Consider the following 24,646-nt stretch of genomic DNA (forward strand, 5'->3'; position numbering starts at 1 on the left):
TGCAGTTCGTTTGAAATAATATTCCCAGGGATGGTTTTTAGGTTAGTTTTAGGATGGTTGCTCCCACCAAAATATGTATTTGCTTTCTTTCCTTCAACGACACACACAATTTCGATGAAACTCGACCACAACCTTTATCACCCGTGATGTACCAAGGTTTGTTCTTGGCATTTCAAAAAACCATCCATAGGTATTTACTTTCTTCTCTATTATATATTTTGTGGGTCATCCATGCCTTCCAGTGGTTGCCTGCTTATCTGATCCAGCCACTACCAGGTGTATTGCCATTGCATTTAATATCTCTGTGAGGTTCTTTGTCATCAATCCTGCAGGTCCAGCCATCACTGGAACAACTTTGGCATTCTTCAGCTTCCAGGATCTTTTCAATTCATTCTTGAGATCTTGGTGTTTGGTCATTTTCTTGATTTCTGCATCGTTTTGTCCAAAATCACTGCTATTGTCACCTCAATCAGTAATGCCTTCTTCTTTTTTGTACCCAAATATGATATCTGGTCACCGCTTTGTTTTCAATGTTGACACTCGATGTGATTATTCGTTCGTACGTGAGCGGTAGGTACTGCCATGTTTTGAGTGAGTAATTTTGGTTCATTTTTCCACAAATTTTCTGGAATTGGGGTATCAAAGTTTCTGCAGATGTCTCAGCGGATTACATTATAAACTCTGTTGTGTCATTGTGTGTACAGCTGTTCTGACATGGGTTTGTTTTTGTGTGTGTGTTCGGTCATTAAGCATAACATATTGTTGTCTTTACTAACCCCACTTCCACCCCTCACCTTTCTCCCTTTAATTTTTTTTTTCTGTATACCTTGTCGAGGCTCATGTGAGACCGAACACACAACGCACAGCAAGGGGAGCATGAGACAAGAGGGGTGGGAGTGGGAAGGACAAAACAGTGACATTAGGAGATCTGTGGAAGGGTGTGGAATGGGGCGGGGAACATGGGGAATAGAAGATGGACATTACAGGGACTTTCAGGAAGGAAAGCAGGGAATTTGAAGGGGGTGGGCTTGGGTGGATTATCGGGAGTAGAAAAGATGGAGGATTTGGATGGGGGATGATAAGAGGTGGTGGTGAACAGCTGTTTTGAAGGCCTGGAGGGAAGAATGGGATTGAATCGAGTGAGGGAGTTTATTCCAAAGGTGGGAAAAAAGAGGAATGAAAGAGTGAAGGTGAGCAGTGATTCGTGATTTTGGTAGTTTTACCAGGAGGGGGTTGTTGGCGGACCTTGAGCGCCCTGCGGAAAGTGCATGGGGGGGGGGGTTCTAAACGTCCTTTCGGAGAGACATAGTGAGAGTGTGAGATTTGTCCGGATTGAAAGGCATGTTCCACATGTTAGACCAGTTTTTGATTTTACCCAGATCTGCAGTGAGCTAAGAAGCTTCTGCTTGCCAGTCTGAGGGATGACAGATGATACGGCAGAGAGTGGAGTCATCAGCAAAGCGATATAGAGGATTTTCCAAAGAGATCATTGATGAAAACCAGAAAAAAGAACAGGGCCCAGAACACTACCTTAAGGAACTCCAGCCAGGACAGGAAGAGGGGATGAAAGAACTCCATTTAGGGCCACATGTTGACTGCGACCGGAGAGGAAGTCTGTGAGCCATGAGTGGAGATGGCCTTGGATACCATAGGAAGAGAGCTTGGTGAGTGGGGCAGGGTGCCAGACTCTGTCAAAAGCATGTGATATGTCTAGGGATATGGCTCTGATTTAATGTCTGGCATTGAGGACCTCCATCAATTGTGGGGAGAGCAGAAGCAGCATATCCAGGGAAGAGTGACCTGGTCTGAAACCAAATTTATGATCGGAAATCAAGCCATTGGTGAAGAGGAAGGATTTAATGTCTGAAGCGATGATGGATTCCATAACCTTGCTGATGATTGGGAGAAGGCTGATTGGTCTGCAGTTGCTGGGATCTGTTTTTGCACCTTTTTTATGCACCGCAGTAATGCTTGCTGATTTCCAAGCAGATGGCAGATGACCTTGAGCAAATGAGAGGGTGAATAGAACAGAGAGAGGGTGAGCAAGGGCAGAGGAGCAGGTTTTTAGGAAACGTGGGCTGATGCCATCTGGACTGGTTGCAGAATCTGAGTCGAGGTTTGACAGCAGGAGCTCTACTTTGTCAAGAGAAAAGGACACAGAGTCCAGGGACAGTTGGGTGCGACTGGGTAAGGTGGTAGAGAAAGCAATGGGTTTTGGACACAAGATTTCGCTGCAAACACCGAGTTTTGGCATTCGGCCTTTTCATGTGCAGTATCAGCAGTGCGGCCATTTGAGGGAACATACACCAGAAACACATTTGATTAGACGCCACCAGGATTTTGAGGAGCGAGAGAGGTTTGAAAGTTCAGACTTGAGCTTAGAAAGATGTTGTTTTCTTGCTCTCCTGAGGGTAGATACACACTTGTTCCGAGCTTTAATGAATGAACTGAGATTACCCTCAGTTGGGTTTGCTCTGCATGAGGAAAAGGCAAGTTGTTTCAGGACAACTGCCTCGCCACAAGCTTCAGTGAACTAAGGGCAGGAGGAAGGGTAGGACAACTGAAGACGAGAGGGGATACATCTGTGCATGAGGGAGAGCAAGTTTCTTTGAAAGAATTCCCAGGATGAGTTGATGTTGGAGAAAGTGGCGATAGGAGACCATTCTATAAGTTTGATGGCTGCTTGGAGACCCTGCCAGTCGGCTTGAGTGAAATGCCAGACTCGACGACGGTGAGGTGGTTCTTTGATAATAGCCAGAGAGATGTCCACTTTTACAAGGACGTGGTCAGAAGAACCGATTGGAGCGGAGGAAGAGCAGCAGATATTGTCAGGGAAATTTGTCAAAATCAGATCCAGAAGAGATGGAGTACTATTCGTTGAGATCCGGTTGGGGAAGTTGACCAATTGAGTCGCAGAAAGCTTTTGCTGAAGTACCATGACAGGTGAGAGGGGTACCCACACCTCGCCAACAGGTATGATGACAATTGAAGTCGCCACATTTGAGGAAGAGAGAGTTTGGATGAGAAGATCGAAGTTGGTCCATGTTTTCGGATAGTGAGGTGTAGATGGAGTCATCACTGTTTGGTGGACGGTACAGTACACATATAAACATGAGGAAGGAGTAGAGGGGAAGCCGTAACCAGAGGTATTCCTGGGGGTGTGGGGGAGTGAGAGCAGTGTATGGAGAGTGAGGAATAGTCTTTGATGAAGAGAGCAATTCCACAAGGACAAGGCTCAGGTCTGTCATACTGGAGGAGAGAGTAACCACGGGGAGATACTTGGAAGTCAGACACGTCTTGGGGGAGGAAAGTTTCTGTTTGGCAGATTATGTCTGGTTTGTCAGTGGCAACGTGTATGGAAATATCTGAATGGTTTGAGTGAAGGCCCCGGATATTTGAAGTCCACACTGTTGATGAAGAGGGATAGGAGGAGGCTTTGGGTGCAGGGGGTGGGAGGTGAGGGGGAGGGTAGGACATGGGATGAGGGGGGGGCAGGGTAAAGAGAGTTGTTGAAAGAGTGTGGGGGATTGCAGAAGAGCTCGAGGAGGAGAAAATGCTATGTGGTGCTGGGGGAGAGGGGGACAAGACAGGGGGAAGAAAGCAGTTGAGGACTTGAGGAGGTGGAGTGAAGAGATGGAGGTGAGAGGGCAGTGGAAGGAGGCAGCTTTGTGGATGAGATGGGGGGGGGGGCTACTTTGAGAAGGATGAGTGAGGTGGGGTGAATGGTGGGAGAAAGGTGAGGGGAGAGTTTTTGAGAGAGGTGAGAGGGAGGATTGGAGGGAGAAGAGTGTGATGCTTGTTTTGAGAGTGAGGGGTGAGAGGGGTGAGTTGGCACTGAAATTGGAAAAAGAGAATGGTTGATGGAAAGCGAACATTCATCGCAAACTGGGGTTTTAAAAAGTTTTAGGTCAGAGATGCGATTAAACACGTTTCTTGATGGATGCAATAAAGGCAAATTCAGAGAATGGAGAGAAGAAACGCTGTCACAGTTGGGTTTTTTTCGGCAAGGTATGAAGGAGAGGTCGAAGTGAGAGCAATTTGTTGAAATAGAAGAGTGGTGCATTATGATAGTGAAGAGTCCCACACGTGTGAAAAAGGAAGATGAAGCATTATAAGAGATTGTTTTTATTATTATTATTATTATTATTATTATTATTATTATTATTATTATTGTTTGAGAGAGTTTTCATCAGATTAGGTCATGGAAGTGTTGTCGAAAAAATCGTGAGGTGAATGGTGAAATTGGATCGGAAAACGCAGGGGGTGTAAAAAGATAACATGGTTATGGGAGAAGCACTTGGCTCTGGGAGGGTATCGTCAAAAGTGAAATTATTTATTTTAAATAAGGATTGCGTAACATTTCGAAAAGGGAAGGTTGAAGTAAAATTGTGGAAGTGTTCGGTGAATTTGGACGGTAAACGCAGTGTGAAGCTGATGGGTCGATGAAAAGGACCAGGAAGAGTTGAGAGAGAGAGAGAGAGACAGACAGACAGACAGACAGACAGACAGACACGCGTGGTTTCAGGAGGTCTGGAGATCCAAAGGATACAAGGAAGGTTATTATTTTTTAATGTATTTTTGAAGAACAGGTAAGATTCAGGAATGGAAGGTTGTAGATCGGAAGAATCCGTGAATGTAATGGCGAGAGAGGGTCAGCTCAGTCGAATGTAGATGGTGTGCCGGCAGGAGGAAGAAGAAGAAGAGGTGGATGAAGAAGAAGAATCGAGTCTTGTGAGTGTGTAAGGAGAAAGGTAGTTTTTTATTTATTATTATTTAAGACAAGAAATAAAGTGTTTAGTTGGGAGGGATGGGGGGCGTTGGGAAAGTGTGGAAGATAGAAATTGAATCTAATTTGGAGAAAATACCAAATAAACACGATCGTACACCGAGGGAACGATGGGTCGGCCTCAAGCACTCGGTAAGACAAGGTCGACAAAAACTCACAAAATAGCATGATTTTTGAAACAAAACCGAACTCGGAACACACAGGAACATGCAGGTGAGAAAATAAACAGTTGAAATCTCTCTCACTCTCACTCTCTCACTCTCTCACTCTCTCACTCTCTCACTCTCTCACTCTCTCACTCTCTCACTCTCTCACTCTCTCACTCTCTCACTCTCTCACTCTCTCACTCTCTCACTCTCTCACACACACCATCCTCACCCTCGCATCCCTCCCTCCCACGGTATAGCAACATTTGGTGAGGCTCTCTCCCCTCCCCTTCCTCCTGCCTCCTCTATCCCCCTCCCTCTTTCTATTCTTCCTTTCTCACCCTTCCCTCCCTTTCTCAACTCTCCTCCTTAATTCCCCCCATCAGCGAAACGACGGGTTGTATTTGCTATTTTCTAATAAGAATCTCCAATCATAAGGCTGAAGCACAGGGCGTTTTCTCTCCCTGTAGACAGAAAGGTTGTCTCGGGCAAACTTGCGCTCTTTGAGGGCAATAACTCTATCCTTGCTGAATTGTGAGTGGTGCTGTCAGTTGTTTTTCATCTCCAGTGCAATCATCACTTTTAGTTCTTCTTCATCTGACCCCTAACAACATGCGGGCATGACTTTATACCTCGGGACATTATGTTGTGCTCCATTTTCATTATATTGTACTCTACTGTGCTTCAGTTGTGTGTGGGGGAAAAATTTATATTAATGTATTTTAAATTGCAACAAATGGAGTTTCAGAAATGTAACTTCTATGCTGCAAATTGAATTGGCTGTCATTTCTGGCCAAAAGACTTTTGCCCTAAATGATAAGAAATGTGTTGTTCTGGAGCAGAGTGACCGAGCTGATAAATGAACCTTTGCTTAGAAAATGTACGAAGTGGCTTTTCGTCTAAAGGACACGTCTACAGTCTGGGTGAATATCCCCCAACCTTTCTCTCATGGAAGTATAAAATGCTTTGAAATCTAAAAGTTTGGAGTGCGAGCACGTGAGGAAGTATAGTTTCTCAGTGGCTCGTACTCCTTGGAACTGACCAAGTACCAAGTTAGAATAAAACTCTCTGATGTAATGTAGAAGTGAATTGAATCGGGTTGGTCTAACTGTTAACTAAAGTAAGAATAAATGAAATATAACCAAATAATATTGCAAACAAATGGGGATTTTAAAGTTCATTGTACAAGGGTGAGAAGTGTATGGTGTATAATTAGGAAATAAATTGTTTCACAAGGAAGGACTTGTGTGGACATCAGATTTATCAGTGTCGATCGGGTTTTTTTTGTAGGATTTTATAATCAAATCGGACAAGCGTTAAACTCTGTCTGAAGTCAAATAGGATTCCACAATCGGCCAGTTAGAATCCTTCAGGAGGACAACGATCACAACAAAGTGGGTTTAAAAAATCCACGTCAGGTTCATGGTAACATTCATGCAGATGGCTTGAAGGAAAGGAAAAATGAACTCAAAACTTTCAATGTGTAGACTCGGGAATGATACTTTTTGACCATTGTCGGCCTTCTTTTTTTTCTCCTCGTCCTTCGCGTCACCCAGTGTGATAGACATTGAGCGACCCCCTTCCTCGTAGCGCAAATCGGCTCACCTTCATCCTGAGTATTTGAGCGGGTAACCTGACATTGCTCATCGCCCCACCGATCAGATTAGTTGTGAATGCAAGTTCTCTTGGCAATATCCATCCAAAATTGGCCTCCTCGACGTGGGGTAACTGAGCTTGTTGGCACTGTGGTGCATAATTCCTTGAGGTATCGTCAAGTGGACCTTTGAGACCGTAATGAGTCCATCCACGAGTGACAAAGCAGGTATCGGCTCTCGCAAAGGTATGGTATGAACGTGGAGGTGTGTATCTTCCTCCATAACAGGAGAGTCCATTCTGCTCGATCAATTTTGCGGTAATAATATGCAAGTTTATTTGCCATCACCTGTCCACTGTAGTTTGGATTTAAATCTGCTTTCACATTCCACAGGTGAGGATACATATCTAATTTCTACATCCCCCCAGAATCAACCGCTCGAGTACAAGTTCAGTTACAGCCTGCACGGCTCACGCCGCCAGCTTTATCGAGGCTTCAATTTTGAACACTTCTTTCTCCTCCCTGCTGGACCCGCTGATGAGGGCTATAAAGGTCATTTGTCTTTGGCTGTCAATAGAGAATGAAATACAAATCTCACAATAACATGTTGCACCGATAAATACTGAGGTTGAAATGTTCCTCCTGCTTGCAGTGACTATTCACATTCAGGTGAGAAACAGCCTTGGTGGACAGACTGATGTCTGTTTCAAGTCTGTGGTGGTTGAACCTGCTCTTCCATTCTTTGAACCTCTCCTTGGCAGCAGATCGAACAAACAGTTAATAAAGCAAATGTAAGCCCCTTAAAAGAATTTGAGGGTGATGTATGGTGGGCCTGGTGGAAGGGGGTATACAGAATATTGTAATAATTATAATACTGTGTTAAAAATGTTTGAATAGCAGTTGATGGATAACTTGCATGCCTTTACAACACTGGATTTTCAATCCTGCCTGGGTGTAATCGTACTCTTTTTTTTATTTTTTTTTATGATGGTTATATCACAGCTACGAGGCAGTTGTAGATCCAGGCACGAACATGACCTCACTGCTCCTTCTTGGAAACCCTCTGCCTTTACGCCTTTACATGGCGGTGGTCGTTGGAGCTCTCAACCGATGCTTTCATGGTTTCATGGCACCAGACAAGAACAGCACGCAGTGGCAGCGGGCAGTTCGGGCTCGACTTCTGCACATCCTGCTAGGTCTATCCATTGGCTCGCAGGTACTGCATTACTCGAATTGACTGCGAAAGCAAAATGTCAACGCTGCAGTTCAAGTAACTAAGTGAGCCTGAATAGTAGAGACTGAAATAAATTTATGCATTTTGTAATTTATATAACATACAATACGAAAACGACTGCAACTAGCTTCGGTTCATTAGATAAATAATTTTGGAGTACATTTTCTTGACTCACTTGTAGGTACGAGTTTTAAAATGCAATTTGTGTTGGGAGCATTTAAATATACCTTGTTCACCTTTGCTGGTGGAGGTAAGGAGGTGATGTTTTCACCCCTTTCTGTCTGTCTGTTTGTTTGTTTGCAGGATATCTCAAAAAGTTGTGAACGGATCCAGATGAAATTTAGTGGCCAGGTTCGGTGTGTGACAAAGACGAACTGATTAGATTTTGGTGAAGGTCCGAATCCGGATATTCTAATTTTTTTAAAGTGATTCTTCACCATTGAGATTGGGACAAAACCAATATATAGCACAACATCTCAAAAAGTTGTGGACGGATTCGGATGTAACTTTGTGGCCACATTGGGTGTGTGACAAGGAAGAATTGATTCAATTTTGGTGAAGATGTGGATCCGGTTCCAAGGATGAGAATTTTTTTGTGATTCTTCACCATTGAAAGATACGGCTAAAACCGACAGCACGATATCTCAAATGGTTGTGGATGGATTCGGATGAAACTTGGTGGACACGTTGGATGTGTGACAAGGAAGAATTGATTTGATTTTGTTGAAGATCCGGACCCGGATCCGGATCTGATATATTTATTTACTTAAAAAAAAAAAAAGATTCTGCACCATTGAAAGATAGGGCGAAACTGATGTACTTTATAGCACGACATCTCAAAAGGTTGTGGACGGATCCGGATGAAACTTGGGTCTATTGATCCGGATGAAACTTGGGTCTATTGATCCGGATGAAACTTGGGTGGACACGTTTGTGTGACAAGGAATAATTGATTCAATTTTGATGAAGATCCGGATACGGATCTGATTTATTATTATTATTTTTTTTTTAATGAATCTTCACCGTTGAGAGATAGAGTGAAACTGATATACTGAATAGCACGATATCTCAAAAGGTTGTGGACGGATTCGGATGTAACTTGGTGGACAAGTTGGGTTTGTGACAACGAAGAAATGATTTAATTGTAGTGAAGATCGGGATCCGAACAAGAGAAATTTTTCTGATTTGTCAGTGATTCTTCACCATTGAGAGATGGGGGGGGCCAAAGACAATTTATAACATGATATTTCAAAAAGTTATGGATGGATTCAGATGAAACTTGATGAACAGGTAGGATGCGTGTCAAGGATGAATTGATTAGATTTTGGTGAAGATGTGAATCCGGATACAAGTTTCCAACTGCAATGATATCTGAATTTTTTGTTGTTATTTCATTGTCCATGTAGATATGTATGTATGAAGAAATGTAACGTATGTGCAAGAACCTCTAACCCAGTGTTTCTCAAGGTGGGGCGTGGCAATATTTTGGTGGGGCATGAGGATTCATAATTAATGAATCTATTTATGATCGCTTTCATAGCTTTGCCTTTTGAATACATATGTAGTATATACTGTAGTGTCTCCAATCATGGTGGGGCGCACGATTTTTTTTGAAAATCAAAGTGGGGCGTGGGACAAAAAAATGTTGAGAAACTGCTCTAACCATTGATATGCTATCTTGTTATACACGGTCTGACAGGATGAATTTGAGGACACAGTGGCCCTGCTTGATGATATAATGATCATTGATTACCAGGTATCCCAGACTACTACTTAACACAGACACATCATGTTACTCGACCACTCGCATGCTTTCAGTCTTTTTCTGTGGAACATTCTTCGACAATTGATGAACCTCATCATGTTTACAGTGCCACCGTCATTGTCTCCACACGCCGTCTCACCGCAGGTCAATCTTGGTCTTGTGCGTATTTGCATTTGAGGCAGCCCTCGGTCCTTTCTGTCCCAGGTGAGAGGGAGGTGGCAAATAGTGCCGCCTCCCCCTCGTGTGTGTGTGTGTGTATGTGTGTGTGTGTGTGTGTGTGTGTGTGTTTTGGGGACCCTTTATCCAGCAAGCATGGGGAATAAGGCTTGCTGGATTTTGAGTTCCGAAACCTATAATGTCCTGTGTAAGATACCTGTGAGATATAATAATATAATAGTATTCCTTTGCAATAATATTAGGGAATATAAATTAAATAAATAAAAATATGTATTCATCATCCATGCCAGTGTCGGAGTGGCAACCCGTCCAGGATTGTGTCCAATAGCCAAGGAGACTGCTTTGGCACCACCAACGCTCTGCACAGAGTATGGTCCCAATGGATTGATGGATGGATGGATCACCCATGCAGACAAGGTTTGCTGAGCCGCGGACAACATTTGGGTGGCTGTGGACAAGGGGTGTGCATTCGCAGACAAGGTTTCTTTATATCATAGATTGTCTCTGTACGACTGCCTTACTCCTCACTCGGGCGTTTCACCGAAGCACCCATGTCATGCTTCTGCAACAACTGCACTTTTTGCTTGATTCTGAGCAATAACTGTTTCCTTTTTGAAGCACCACTGGCTTGTCCAGATGTTGAAGGCCTTTCAGACATGATTGCAATACAATGGGCATTGAACTAAACTATAGAGCACAATGCGGTGACACTGAATCGACGTACACGCCACTTCACAGGATTGTCTCTTATGATTGCGCAACATCACTTCTGTGGGGATATGATTTTCCGTGGATTAACTTTTCAATGGGTTTGATTATATTTTCAGTTTGTTCGGTTATCTTCTCAATGGAGCGATTAACTTAACTTCAAGTGGGTTCGACTAACTTTTCCATGGGGCAGCTAACTTTTCAGAAGGCTTCAGAATAGTTAATTTTTCAGAATGAAAGGGTTAAAAATTGTCGGACCGTGGGGTTTCAAAATTCCAGTTGTTTGCAAGAGGTTGTGTAAGCTTCCTTGCCAGATCAAGACGAGTGTTTTTTGTGTGTCGTTTTGTGCATTTTGTCCTCAAGGTTTGTGTCAGCGGTTGTGGGATTGTATTTATAAAGGTGTAGTTGTGTTCATCACAGTTTTAGTGGGTATTTGTGTTTATTGAAAGAAGCAGGGGGAGGCCGGATGTTAAGTTTTGCATTTAAGTCAGTTTGGGCCTTGGGAATATGGGAATGGAAAAGGGTAGCAATAGAGAGCGAAGGAGAATATATTTTTATAAGGAGGTTGGTGGCAGGATTTGCACTCCGGCCACCGAAAAACCCTTCACTCCGCAAAACACGTGAAAAATGCAAAGCAATCTGACAACCCACTCTGTGGGAGTACCTCCTGTACAGTTGCCCTTTACAGGGCAGCTCACAGGATTACGGGATTGGGGCAAAGCCTTCGGCATCCCCACTCTTTGATAGGAGGAAAACGACGGGGTCAACTTCCTGGGTCAGATTGCGCAAGTGTGTGTCAGGGTGATGCTGAGGTGTCGTCCACCAGACGGCGGTCTCCTTGGGTTAACCTGAGGCGGTCCCTTCGGGTGGGTGCCTGGAATGTCCTATCCCTAAGAGAGGATGATCACCTGTCTCTGTTATCTTCTGAGCTCAAATGTTTGAACATTGGTATTGCAGCTCTCTCTGAGGTTCGGAGACCGGATTGTGGCGAGATCATGATGGATGGTTGCACCTACTATTGGTCTGTTCGTGCTGATGGTAACCATTCTCAAGGAGTTGCTGTACCAGTGTCCAATAAGCTGACTCCAATGACAATTGAGGTAACACCGGTCAACGAGCGTATTATGAGACTAGGGATTCGTCACTCCTTGGGTGTCATTTCCCTGGTCTCTGTTTATGCTCCGACTGAGGCGAGTGATCTCACCGTGAAGGATGCATTCTACGCCACGCTCGAATCTATGGTTGATCAGTGCCCCCAGACGAGATCCTTTTCTGGCCTTGGAGGATTTCAATTCATCTACTCAAACTGATAGGGATGGTTATGAGACATGTGTTGGTCCCAATGGGTCTGGAACTTTGAACCAGAATATCACCAAGTTCCTTGACTTTGTAAGAAGTCATGGTTTGAGCACCCACAGACTCATCACTGGACTTGGTATTCCATTGCTGGTGGTGTGGCAAAGGAGACTGACCATGCGCTCGTTGATGGTGACTGGAGGATGATCCAGAACTGCAGGGTCAACCGGAGTGCTCAGTTCCTCAATACCGACCATAGACTTGTGGGAGAGCAACTCTGAAGTTGCAACTTAAATCCGGGAGAATGGTATCATCCCAGCGTCGGTTGGATGTGAGCAAGCTCAAAGATGAGAGGGTAGCTGAGGAGTTTGTGAATAGTCTGAGTGGGGATTTGGGGGGTCTGAGTGCTTTGGGGAATCCTGAAGAGGTGTGGAGTGCCTTCAAGACCACCGTCCTTGAAATTGCCGGTGGATGTATTGGAACTCACCACAGAGCGAAGGAGAATTTTGTTTCTCAAGGGACACTTGATACCATTGACCAGAGTCTCAGGGCCAGTCTTGATGGCAGCACTGAGGTGTTCAGGGAGTTGAGGCATAAAACTGTATGTGCGCTGATGGTGGACAAGGAGGCCTATGTTGCAGCAATCTGTGAGGGGCTAGAGCATCACCTGTTGTCATCACCAAACCCGTCCCTTGGTGTATTGCAGTTGGAGCGGAGGGTGGTGGGCTCTTGACAGAGGAGTCCGAAGTGAAGGCCCACTGGGCTGGTTACTTTGAGTGGCTGTACCAGGCTGATCCACCAGCTATTGAGTGGGATCTCAGGGGTGTTACGATCTCGATTGTTGACCCTCCAATCAACTGTGATCCACCTTCGTTTGTGGAAACACAGGCTGCAGTGAACCGGTCGAGATGGGGTGAAGCTCTGAGGAGCTGTGGCGTCCATGCTGAACTTCTCAAGGCTGGTGTAAATGCTGTACTTCTGTTTTTGCATGCAGTTCTGTGCTCTGTTTGAGGCACAGGCATCATCCCAACTGACTGGAAAAGGGGCCTTGTTGTCCCTCTCTTGAAAGTGAAGGGTGATCGCCAAGACTGCAACAACTATCTGGGGGTGACGCTACTCTCAATGTCAGGCAAGGTCTTTGCTTCGATATAATTATTTAAAGGTTTTGCCACCATCTGCTTGAGCACCAGTGCCCAGAGCAGTCAGGCTTTGCACCAAAGAGGTCGATGATTGACCGTATCCTTGCCCTTAGGGTCCTCACCGAATGCACGATTGACCGTGTCCTCGCCCTTAGGGTCCTCACCGAATGCAGATGAGGGTTTCGGCAGGGGCTGCTTGCTGCCGGTGTTGATTTTGCTGCCTAAGAGCATTGTCCGACTCAACTATCTGTTCTGCATCACTATTCTGAAGCGAAAACGCGTGATTTTGTTGAAATAGTGAGTATCTTAGCTTCAAATTCGCAAAACGCTGCATTTCACAATGTTGTGGATTCCCGCCCGTTCGGCATGCAGACAGCCGCTTTTAGCCGAATCGCGGCCGTACGTGCCCACCGAACGAGCAATCCAGTCGAAGCTTTCCAGATCAACGCCGAAATCCAGCTACGGGTGTGTTTTTAAGCACACCACAGCCTTATCAGTACTCTACCCGCACGCTACAGGGTCCGGTCGCCGAATTGTCGATTTACCTAATTATTCATGCAGGCAGGCTACCGAGAGGTTGTACCTCAACGGGAGCTGCTTGGAAACGAGCCACATAAGCAGCTCGCTCCGTTCTGCGAATACCGAGCGGTGTATTATCGCACAGCCCCGTTGGACCCGATCACTTTATCGGCAATTAAAAAGCCATTGGTTGGGGGCGTGGCTATTCCGCTGATGCAGTGCCCCGATTACCAGTATAGTGGTGCTCATTTCGCCGACCTTGGAAGGATGACAGGCTGAGTCAAGCCTCCGCTGTGAATTCAGTGTGTCGACAGAGCTCAAACTCAGGACCCAAGGATCCCAAGCCACCCCTATAACCGCTAAGCCAACACCAGGCTACTTTTGGGAAGGTGATGGAGACATTAATTGGGGTCCTGATGAGGAACAATTTAAATTAATACAAACTAATTAAAGGTAGTCAGTATAGGTTTACCAAAGGTAGTTCCTGTCTAACAAATCTTTTAGAGTTCTCTGAAGCAGTATCTGATTGGATGGATGATGGAAAGGCAGTGGACATAGTATATCTAGACTTTAAGAAGGCATTTGATAAGGTACCACGTCGGAGGTTGTTAGCCAAAGTGGGGGCTTGTGGAGTGGCTGGTCAGGTAGCTAACTGGATTGCAAACTGGATTTGTGGTGGGAAGCAAAGAGTGGCTGTGACTGGGAGGTTGGAAGTTGTGTGTTTCCTCAGGAATCATCACTGGGACCATGATTATTTACTTCAATGATTTGGATAGTGGGGTGAAGAGTCGGCTTTCCAAATTTGCAGATGACTCAAAGCTTGGAGGTGATGTGGATAGAAGAGGGGGTGGTGATCAGATACAAGAGAGTATTGATACTTGTATGGATTGGGCAAAAGATTGGCAGATGGAATTTAACCTGAGCAAGTGTAAGGTGATGGGGATGGGAAAGAACAATGAAAATGGAGATTACAGGATGGAAGGGGTAATTTTTGAGCGTGTCACACAGGAGAAGGATCTGGGGGTGGTAATAGATATGGGAGGTAAGCAGGCAGCTGGAGGAAAAGCAAATCGGGTTTTAGGTTTTATTCGGAGGGGGATCAATTATAAATCAAAAGAGGTGGTGTTGACATTGTACAGGAAATTAGTGAGGGCCACATGTAGAATATTGTGTGCATTTTTAGTCACCACAACTTAGGAAGCACAAAGCTGTCATCGAGGGTTCAGCTCAAGGCTACTTTTTTTGATTCCGGGCCGAGCTAGACTCAGTTATGAGGAGCGGCTGAAGGAGACCTCCCGATGAACGTCGGCAGTCTCCCAGTCAAGATAATGCTCAACCAACGTAGCGACTGGAGTAATAGTGAAAGTTCAAACAAGATGCATGTGGCCAATGCTCCTCGAAATCTGGGTCAAAAATCCCGGCGGGAAACTTCTTCTTCTTCTTCTTCTTTTGGCTGCTCCCTTTAGGGGTCGCCACAGCGGATCATCCGTATGATCCGCATGGTGATTTGGCACATGTTTTACGCCGGATGCCCTTTCTGACGCAACCCTGGTCGCCTCTTACGACACAGGGATATGGTACACCTATTTTAACCGGGGTATACACCGGACCAGTATACTGGTACTCATTTCGCCGACCTCAGAAGGATGACAGGCTGAGTCAACCCCCTGGTGTATTAATTCAGTGACCCAACGGGGCTTGAACTCAGGACCTTTTGGATCCCAAGCCGCTGCCCTAACCACTGCGCCAACACCAGGCTCCTAAAAAATCCCGGCGGGAAACACGTCACGAAATGTTGATTTTCAACTGATGAAAAGTCTGGGATTTGGGAAAGTTCATCTATGGTGGTTCCACCGAGATGCAGCTAATGTTCCTCGAAATCTGTGTCGAGTACAAAGACCTGCGAAGTAAGAAAGTTTGTCTCTTTGATGCGAGTAATCCGTGGAAAGCAAGTTGGGAACCACTGATGGAAGCCAAAAGAGCCGAGCAGTACGGCTACTTCTTAAAGCTTCACCGTCCCACGTGGCTCCTCGCTCTCCTGAGATTATTCTTTTTTTTTCTTTTAACTCCATTTCCTGCCCTCGTATGGAGAAGTACTCGGGGTTGATTAGTTGTTCCTAGTTTGAAACCACGCTCCATTATCCAGCACTTGCTCGCATAGTGTCCGCATGCAAGTAGCAAGCTTGGTGGAATGATTTTGCCTGCATCGGATGTTCATGTAAAAAGATAGTCACCACGACACGTCCCTCATCTCTCCACCCCTTCTTCTGTGCATGAACAATGACTGTCGCTCTTGTGAATAATTCTTCCTTTGATGTGAGACCAGGTGTTCTTCTTCTTTTGTGTTTAATGGTGTTTTCAGAGCCAAGAGGCTCTATATACGCCACGCACCTAAACTCCCAGTGTCTCCCTTTTTTATATATATATATATATATATATATATATATATATATATATATATATATATATATATAATTTTCGCACACTGTTGATAAAACGTTGAACAAACTCTTAACTTGAATCGATTTTCAAATTTTAAATGGTGGAATTGAGGTTAACAGCAGTTCCAACCACTAAAAAAAAAAAATGTATTCATTTGGAATGTGATTGAAATTCAGCATTGATCATTTTTAAAACCGGTGTTTTTCTATACCCGTGTGTTAACCGCACCCACAACCTTGACCTTTTTTGCCGATTAAAAAAGTGCAGTTGATACACCTGGAAAATACAGTACACAAAAAGGTGTGTGTGTGTGTGTGTGTGTGTGTGTGTGTGTGTGTGTGTGTGTGTGTGTGTGTGTGTGTGTCTCTCACACATGTACAAGGTTGTTTAAAGTGAGAGCGATTGAATTTGAGTTGTATTTATTCATGAACAAAACATTACACACTATTCCTTGCAATACCGTGCACCAGTAACTGAATCTCCATTTTACAGTCAACCTGTTGCAGAAATGAATCGGATCGAGCACGTTTTGGGGGCTCATTTCATTTTAATCCAAGCAAAGCATTCACTGAATCTAGCGCGAGGCAATCGCTGCTTAAAATTGATGTTGCCCATTTCGTTGTTTCTGGCAAACTTAAACTTTCCGTCATCACACGCTTCACCATTACATCTCAGCCGTGATTGTTCCTTCCCAATTTACCACAGCTGCTTGGTGCTGAGTTAGCAGAGACCATCCAACTACTGGATCACTTGGCAAACACTTTGAGCCCAATGGAGTCAAACCAGTTCCCAAGACAGGGCCCTTGGGACGTTACGTTGCGATGGCCGCAAATAGAACTCTTGGTGGGACTGGTCGGCCGTACCATGCGGAGCATCAGTTGTCAGGATGTGGACGAGGTGGTGCCGTTTATTCCTGCTGCTTTGAACTCTCTTGAAAAGCTTCTACAGGTCTGATGGGTAACCTCAGAGATTGTCTTGTCTCTTAAAGTTAGCTTCCCTTACCCCCCCCCCCCCTACGAGTACACTACACCTAGTTGGTGTATGGTTAAGATCCCACTGCGTTTTTCAAAAAGGTAAGTGAGTTATCATTGGCTCCCTCACCAAATTCCAACGTCTTTCTTGAATGTGTCGAGGCGGAGCCATAATGTTGCGACCGGCAGGCTGCATTCAGAATGCAATCCCAGTCGTATTTGCATTTGCTCACGACATAGCCTTTTATTGAACTCATTGTTATAATTTGCCTTCATCTTGACTTGAACAACTTTTGTATCTTACATTTATTGTTCATTGCTTCCTCTCCTTTGTTCCATTGGCTATTTTTTTTTTTTTTTTTTTGCAGAGCTACATGCATCACACTGGTTGTGAAGAAATGCGTGTGACAACAGAAGGGTTGACTATTATACTTGGCCAATATTGGACTTCAAGCAAGCACATTGTTGAGGCACAAAATGTGCGCTTTCACCTTCCAGTGGGCCTTGGAAAGTGGATTAAATGGCACCTGAGGAGTGGTCTTTGTGTCGTTGTCCGAAGCTTCGAGCTCGAAGTCAACACAAAACCCATGGAAGTCTCCAGAAAAGAGGTAGCTTAACCAACATGCTCACCAGTAGGCTATATTTCTATGTTTTATCTGGATCTAGGAATGATGGATTAATTTTGAAGCATTTGGTCAGCATGTTTGGTGTTGGTCTGATCATTTACCTGATGATGCCATGCCATGATTTGATTTGATTTGATGTACATTGTTGGTTTCATCATACATGGCTGTCATCCTTTATGGACAGGAGGGCCATAACACTAGCCTGGCAATGTGTGGTCGGTCTCTCAGGCCGGCCACCACTGGGCATAGGCTGAAGACCGTGCATGGATGCACCTCAATGTTATCATGGTGCCATGAAAGCATGGCAAGGCCCCTTTCTGGGGGTCTATTAGCGGTAATCGTTGTCACACCCACAGATGCCTTGGACAAGGCCACCCTTATAATTAATTTCCTGGGAGTTGACTTATGTCCTTTGTCCAGCTGAAAACCATGGGGCAACCCTACTGGGCCGGGTTGTGGTTTTGTGTGTCGGGGTGGTGCTGAGGTGTTTTCTACCAGACGGCAGTCTCCTCAGGTTAACCTCTTCAGGTTCACTTGGATAGACCGCCGTCTGTCAGAAGGATGACGGATGTCATGGCAGAGAGTGGAGTCATCAGCAAATAGATAAAGAGGATTTTTGCAGAGTCAGAGTGAGATCATTTATTATGAAGATCACAAATATGACTGGGACCAGAACACTGTATTATCCTTTCCATGTCAAGGCTGGAGTACCACAACAAAGGGTTGCATTGAGAGCCACATGTTGGCTATGAGAGTGGAGGAAGTCAGTAATCCACCAGTGGAGTTGGCCTTGGACTCCATCGGAAGACAGTTTGAAGAGCAGGACAGCATGCCAGACTGTATCAAAAGCTCGAGGTATGTCCAGAGAGACGGCCCTGATCTCATGACCGATATTGAGTGCCTCAATCCATTGTTGTGAGAGTCGAAGCAGCATGTCCAAAGTGGAGTGACCTGGTCTGAATCCGATTTGATGATCTGAGATAAGGTTGTTGAAGAAAAGGAATGATTTCATATCAATTGTGTTGATGGATTCCATCAACTTGCTGAAGATTGGAAGTAAGCTGATTTGTCTGCAGTTAAGGGAATCTAGTTTTGCACCTTTTTTCTGGAATGCTGTGATCTTTTCTGATTTCCAAGCAGATGAAAGATGACCTATGGTAAATGACAGGGTGAAATGGCAGAGAGAGGAAGAGCAAGAGCAGGTTTTTAGGACACATGAGCTGATGCCGTCCAATCCAGTTGCAGAGTCAGAGTCGAGGGTTGCCGGAAACTTCTCCTTCCTCTTCGGTGCAAAAGACAGAATTCAGGAGCAGCTGGGTATAACTGAGAAGGGCGGGTACAGAGAGAGATGAGGGAGATGAGGGACACAAGATTTTGAGGAAAACACAGAATTGAGGTATTCGGCTTTCTCATGAGTAGAGTCAGCTGTGGTTCCATTTGAAGTGAGGGAAGGGATGGAAGGGGAGCATACATCAGAGACAGACTTAACAAGGCACCACCTGGTTTAAAGGAAGGAGACAAGTTTGAAAGTTGATTCTTGAGAATGGACAGTTGTTTTCTGGCTCTATTGAGGGTGGACACACACTTGTTGCAGAATTTGAGGAATGTTCTGAGATCGCCTTCGGTTGGATTTGCCTTCCAGGAGGATAATACAAGTTGGTTTAAAGCAACTGCATCACCACAGGAATCAGAGTACCAAGAGCGGGAGGATGGGTAAGCTAACTGAAGATGAGATGGCATTTATCTGTGCATAAGAGAGAGCAGTATTCTGTGGAAGAATTCCCAGACGGAATTGATATTGGGGTGGTACATTTAGGAGACCAATCCTGAAGTGTGGTGGTTGCTTGTAGTCCCTGCCAGTTTGCTTGGGTGTGTACTGTACTGAAATGGGAGATGCTTAGCAGGCAGACACGAAGCGGAGGAACAGTCGAGCCGGGCTGTGTTGCACGAGTGCGAGCGCGGGCGTACTGTGCTCGCGGCTCCCCTTTATTCCGTACGCGGTACACTCACGAGCCAGCCGACTCCAGCATTACTACGACGCCTCAGGTGGCGTGCACACCTCATATCCCTTGCCGACCCCACGGCCACCCCTCTCATCATCACGCCCACCATGCATCATCACCAGGCCCTTCCCCATAGGCCCGCAGACTCCACCACACGCCTCCCCCCTAAAACTATGATTATTAACTGATTATCATTATAAGAAGCATGCAGAACACGAAGGACTTCGTATAATAATCATGGAAATAAAATGAAAATAACAAAGTATAATAGCACACCACATCATATAATGTGTCGATGCGAGCGAGTGGAGCAGCAAAGGTCAGGTCTGACCGCGTTACCGATATGAAGCAGCAAAATGAGAATCACAGCAGCATTATGCAGCAAAAACGTCCCCAGGCGGCCCATGCTGACATGACCCTTGCCAAGGTCGTAACGACCTCTCGAGCCAACCTCCCCCGGCCCCATCAAACGCCTCCGGCCCCCTCCCCCCAGGCAGACCCGACGAAGATAAACACCCCGAGGCCGGCAGCCCGCTATCTGGAAGCCGTGGCGCCAGCCTTAGACCTTGGCCGGGGGCACTGAATAGCGCCGCTGGCTGCATGCATTTAATGCGCCAAAACAACTCACGCACCACCATCAGTCGAGACGCCAACGCCCGTCCCAACGGCCTTGAGCGAACACAGCGAGTTGCGCTCGCAATCAGAGGTGGGGGTAACGCCGACCACGGCACCAGACTTGGTTCCGAGTCGATCTCCGAGACCCCCACGGCCGCTAGACGGGAGCAACTCCACTTAAACCACACTGCAATCATAGGCTCGTTATAAATCATTACGAATAATATTCGAAGCATCGCAAATTCATTTTTCCGTACAGCGCGCTTTTTTGATAAAATCCCAGCACATGACAAAGCAATTACCTGCGGCCCGGGACAGTGGACGGCCAACTCAACCTTTTCATTTGCCACCACCGCCCCTGAAGCCCCTACATCACATTGATCATAATCCAACTCCCATTTAATGATCTCCGCCACATCCACTTTTACACGAGAACTGCTGGCATTTATTTCAACAACGTTAAACTGCATCAATAGAGCAAGGAAAAACACATATGCCATGAACAACAACCCACAACCCGCATCACGAGTCCGCTCCTTGGTTGTCGACTCGATGTTGTGACTCGCGACTCCCTCCAACGCCACAGGCCCATCGTCACCTGTCGAAGCTGCCTGCATCACACCGACGCGCATTGCCTCACGAACCCTGCCACAGCGCGGGAACTCATCGCGAGAGCTGATACGGCTCTCGCCGCCCACCAGAGCCTCGCCCTCGGCACTCGATGAAGGCCTCGAAGAGAGTACTGGCACATCTGGAGGTACGAACCGGAGACCCAGTCCGAGGTGCGCAAGCCAGTCTCGACCCAACAGGGGGGGCCCCTCCCCTCGTACAACGAACACCGAGAGCCGGGCGCGTCGATCTCGGTAGCGCACTGAGACGTCGGCCCTCGCAAGCGGTGCAATCGCCTCACCGGTGTACGTGTATAACGACAAGGCCGTCTTGACCAGGCGAATACCGCGAAGACCACGAGCCGCCCGCTCATCCATGACCGACACTGCAGCCCCGGTATCCACGCAAAACACAGTAGGTTGGCCATTCACTTCGACCTCAACCGTGAAAGGCGTCGTCATCTCCGAACCAACGGAAAACAGACTCAACCGTGGTTGCATCTCCCGCTCTGGCTCGCCGGCATTGTCAGGCCCCGGTTGCAGGCCGATCTCCAGGTCACTGGGGTCCTCTCGCACCTCGTCATCCAAGACCCCAACGGAGGCCCCTGCCATCTGACACACACGCTTCAAATGTCCCACCTTGTGACAATGCAAACACACGGTGTTCTTATACGGGCACATTTGTCGCAGGTGCGGACCCCCACACCCCCAGCAGCCGCGGAAAGTCCCTTCGCTCCAGGTGCGACCGTGCTGCGGTTCCTCCTCGCTCCAGGCGCGACCGTGCTGCGGTGCCCCCTCGCTCCCGGTGCGACTGTGCTGCGGTGCCCCTTCGCTCCCGGTGCGACTGTGCTGCGGTGCCCCTCGTCCCGCACCGCCAGGCGCGTGTGCGACCTGCGGCACTTGAGCCACCGCTCGGACTCCGGGCTGCGTGACTCGCGGCACTTGTGCGATTACCGCATTGACTTCGGGATTAGCCGCCATACTCCAGCTGGAGCTACTCATTGCGTCCTGGCCAGCAATGGCACGGACATCCGTGAGCGTCTGCTCGACAGACGAAGCAGTCACGACCGCCGAGTCGAATGTGATGTCGGTTAATCGCAGGATAGCCGCTACCATCTTTGCGTCTCGCAGACCAGAAATAAAACGATCTCTGAGCCTTGTTGGACGCTCCTCTACCGTGAATTTGCAAGGCACAGCCGAATGCTTCACTCGTGCCACGAAGTCCGCAACGCGCTCCTCGCCACCCTTAGCGAGATGATCGAACTGGAACCGCGCGAGATGTAACGACTTCTCCGGCGCCAAGTGGGTCTTCATTTTCGTCACGATGTCCTGAAAGGATAGCATATCATCACTGGGTCTATTTGGAGCCACCAAATCACTCAGCAGCCGGTAGTGCTCCGTTGATAGCGAGGCGAGCAAGATCGCCTTGCGTTTCTCTTCATCCTCTACATCATTTGCCCGAAAGTAGCAACCCAACTGTTCAGAAAACAACTCGAACTCATCTCCCCCGAACACGGGTACACGTCCGTGTGCCGTGCCGCGACCTTCCGCCATGTTCCGTGAGACACTTGGCTCCGTAGCTTGGAACCGCCATTACACACGCCGATCCTCGTTCGCCAACTGTACTGTACTGAAATGGGAGATGCTTAGCAGGCAGACACGAAGCGGAGGAACAGTCGAGCCGGGCTGTGTTGCACGAGTGCGAGCGCGGGCGTACTGTGCCCGCGACTCCCCTTTATTCCGTACGCGGTACACTCACGAGCCGGCCGACTCCAGCATTACTACGATGCCTCAGGTGGCGTGCACACCTCATATCCCTTGCCGACCCCACGGCCACCCCTCTCATCATCACGCCCACCATGCATCATCACCAGGCCCTTCCACATAGGCCCGCAGACTCCACCACAGGGTGAACTTGCAGATTCGCTGAGGCTGTTCTCTGAGAATGGCCAGAAAGATGTTGACTTTCACAAGCACATGATCAGATGAGCCATTTGGGGCAGAGGACGATTTGTTGGTCACACAACAAATTGTTGTTGGCCATGGAGTCACAGAAGTCCTTTGCAGAAGTGCGATGGCTGGTGAGAGAGGTACCAACACCCAGCCAATTAGTGTGGTGCCAACTGAAGTCACCACATCGTGAGGAAGAGAGAGTTTGGATGAGTGATTAAATGTTGGTCTGTGTTGTCACTGTTGGAAGGATGGTACAACACACAAAGAAACATGAGGTGAGAGTGGAGGGGAATCCGCAGCCACTTTGGGTGAGCTTTGTCTACCCATGCAACTCGACTAAAAATTACTGGAGAAACTTTTGTACTGCATATCAATCATCTTCTGTGCTAAAATTCACCTCAAGTATGACCTCAACCTTGGTTTCAGATTCCAAGCACCCATAGTCTTCAGGGCAAAGATGGTCACAGATCCATGGATGCATCATGGAGTCCACAGTCAAGTTTTATTTTATTTTTATTATTATTATTATTGTTTTTTGAATGTGCCAGGACACCAGACAAACCTTCAAACAGAAAACATTCACACAACAAATTTTTGGCTGCTAACTTTTGCTGGGAGAGCTGTTCCATCCTTCCTGCTGGGAAGATGTACCAGATCTTGTTCCCTCTTGCATTCGAGACCATTTCCCAAAATGGCTCTGGAAATAGTACATTTGTCTTCCATTTCCGGATAGGTGGATGAACTTGATGACATCGTCACATTCTTGTGAATATTCTTCACCCAACCTGAAACAAAATTCCCTCTCGTCGACGCAGCTGATGCAGCTCCACACCTTCACCATATCGTCCCGAATCCATGAAGATTCCCTCCTTATCGCCCCACATCCAGACCTTCCCATTCTCCCCTTCAAGCAATGAAATATAATTTCGGGACACAATAACTTTTAACATCTGGACTAAAGGTCATGATACGAGGAAATTGTACACATTGATGGCGTGTTTCAATTGCATACACACATCCATTGGAAATAATGCACATTTTATGCACTAGATGGCTGTAAAGTTACGGCGTCAAGTCACATACTATTGAGGACTAGAACACCGGAGCTGTCCATAAAAGGGCATTTGCCACACAGGTCATCACCTACAACGTGCATAATAAGTGAATCATTTACATCATCCATGAGGCAAGCCCCCACCCGCTCATTAACCAGGAGTGCCAAGGTGCTCTTTGAGAGGAATGTGGGACTCGCATGAAGATGTGGACCTCCAACAATGACAATCAGATGACACCACAGCTGACCTACTGTGGATTCCACCTGTTTCGTGCATATAACGATTGTAATTACTTTCATTGTTGCTGAAATTGTCGCAGTGCATTCTCAAGAGGGTTTATATGCGGAAAATCAGTTGTGAAGTGGTTGCTTCCAACCACAGCTCGATTGCTTGATACAGGTTGTCTTTATTCACACCGTTTCACCTCATCTTTGTCACATTTGGAACATTCCCTTGTCTTTTGAGGATGGATGAGATTTTGGACCATTTCTCTGAGTTCATTCATTTGAACAACCACAAAAAATTCATGTACGAGGCATTCTTGTCGAACCATCCCTTCTCCATTCAAATAGCATGCTGTGATTGGGCACCATTTCACTTGTAGTTGTGCCATGTTATTCTGTGAAAGATGCAGCTGCAACATTAAGCTTTCATTGAATTACAACATCGGAGTCATTGAGTTTTCAGTTTGATCTCAAAATTTTGATAATAATTAGAAGCATGAATCACAGGAATCACTTGATTGAGACAAACAGCTCTTTCGATTGATTATATTACAAATAAGGAAAGCCGGGGAATGATGTCAGGTCAGGCCAGATTAGATCTGTGACTTGCTACAGGTATCATGTAAACCTGTACTAACCTGTTCCATGGTCGGGTTGTCGGCGAATAAACCGCCTCCCTCACCAAGTTTCCTGGTGAGGAGGGTGTTTGGATATGGACACCCAGCAGGATTAAAAACAAAACCTATCAAAGGGCGGAGGAGCTCCTTGTGAGCCAACGGCCATCC

At 46.5% G+C, this 24,646-nt stretch overlaps 1 protein-coding gene across 4 annotated transcripts in view; it reads left to right on the forward strand.

The window, feature by feature from the left end:
- Positions 1-6,500: 6,500 nt before the first annotated feature.
- Positions 6,501-24,646, forward strand: part of LOC147029241 (polycystin-1-like protein 1) — a 176,891-nt gene continuing 158,745 nt past the window's right edge. The window contains exons 1-6 of one of the 4 annotated variants that reach the window (XM_085876418.1): positions 6,501-7,078; positions 7,179-7,317; positions 7,529-7,742; positions 9,460-9,516; positions 16,512-16,754; positions 17,146-17,385. In XM_085876418.1, the coding sequence (XP_085732544.1) occupies positions 6,853-7,078; positions 7,179-7,317; positions 7,529-7,742; positions 9,460-9,516; positions 16,512-16,754; positions 17,146-17,385 (1,119 nt within the window). In that variant the 5' untranslated portion in view covers positions 6,501-6,852. The remainder of the gene's footprint in view (positions 7,079-7,178; positions 7,318-7,528; positions 7,743-9,459; positions 9,517-16,511; positions 16,755-17,145; positions 17,386-24,646) is intronic. The other 3 variants (XM_085876417.1, XM_085876414.1, XM_085876416.1) reach the window with 3 other exon arrangements.

This window comes from Eptatretus burgeri, chromosome 4 (genome assembly GCF_056783735.1).
Source record: "Eptatretus burgeri isolate ZD-2024b chromosome 4, Ebu_testis_v1, whole genome shotgun sequence".
Lineage (NCBI taxonomy): Eukaryota > Metazoa > Chordata > Myxini > Myxiniformes > Myxinidae > Eptatretus > Eptatretus burgeri.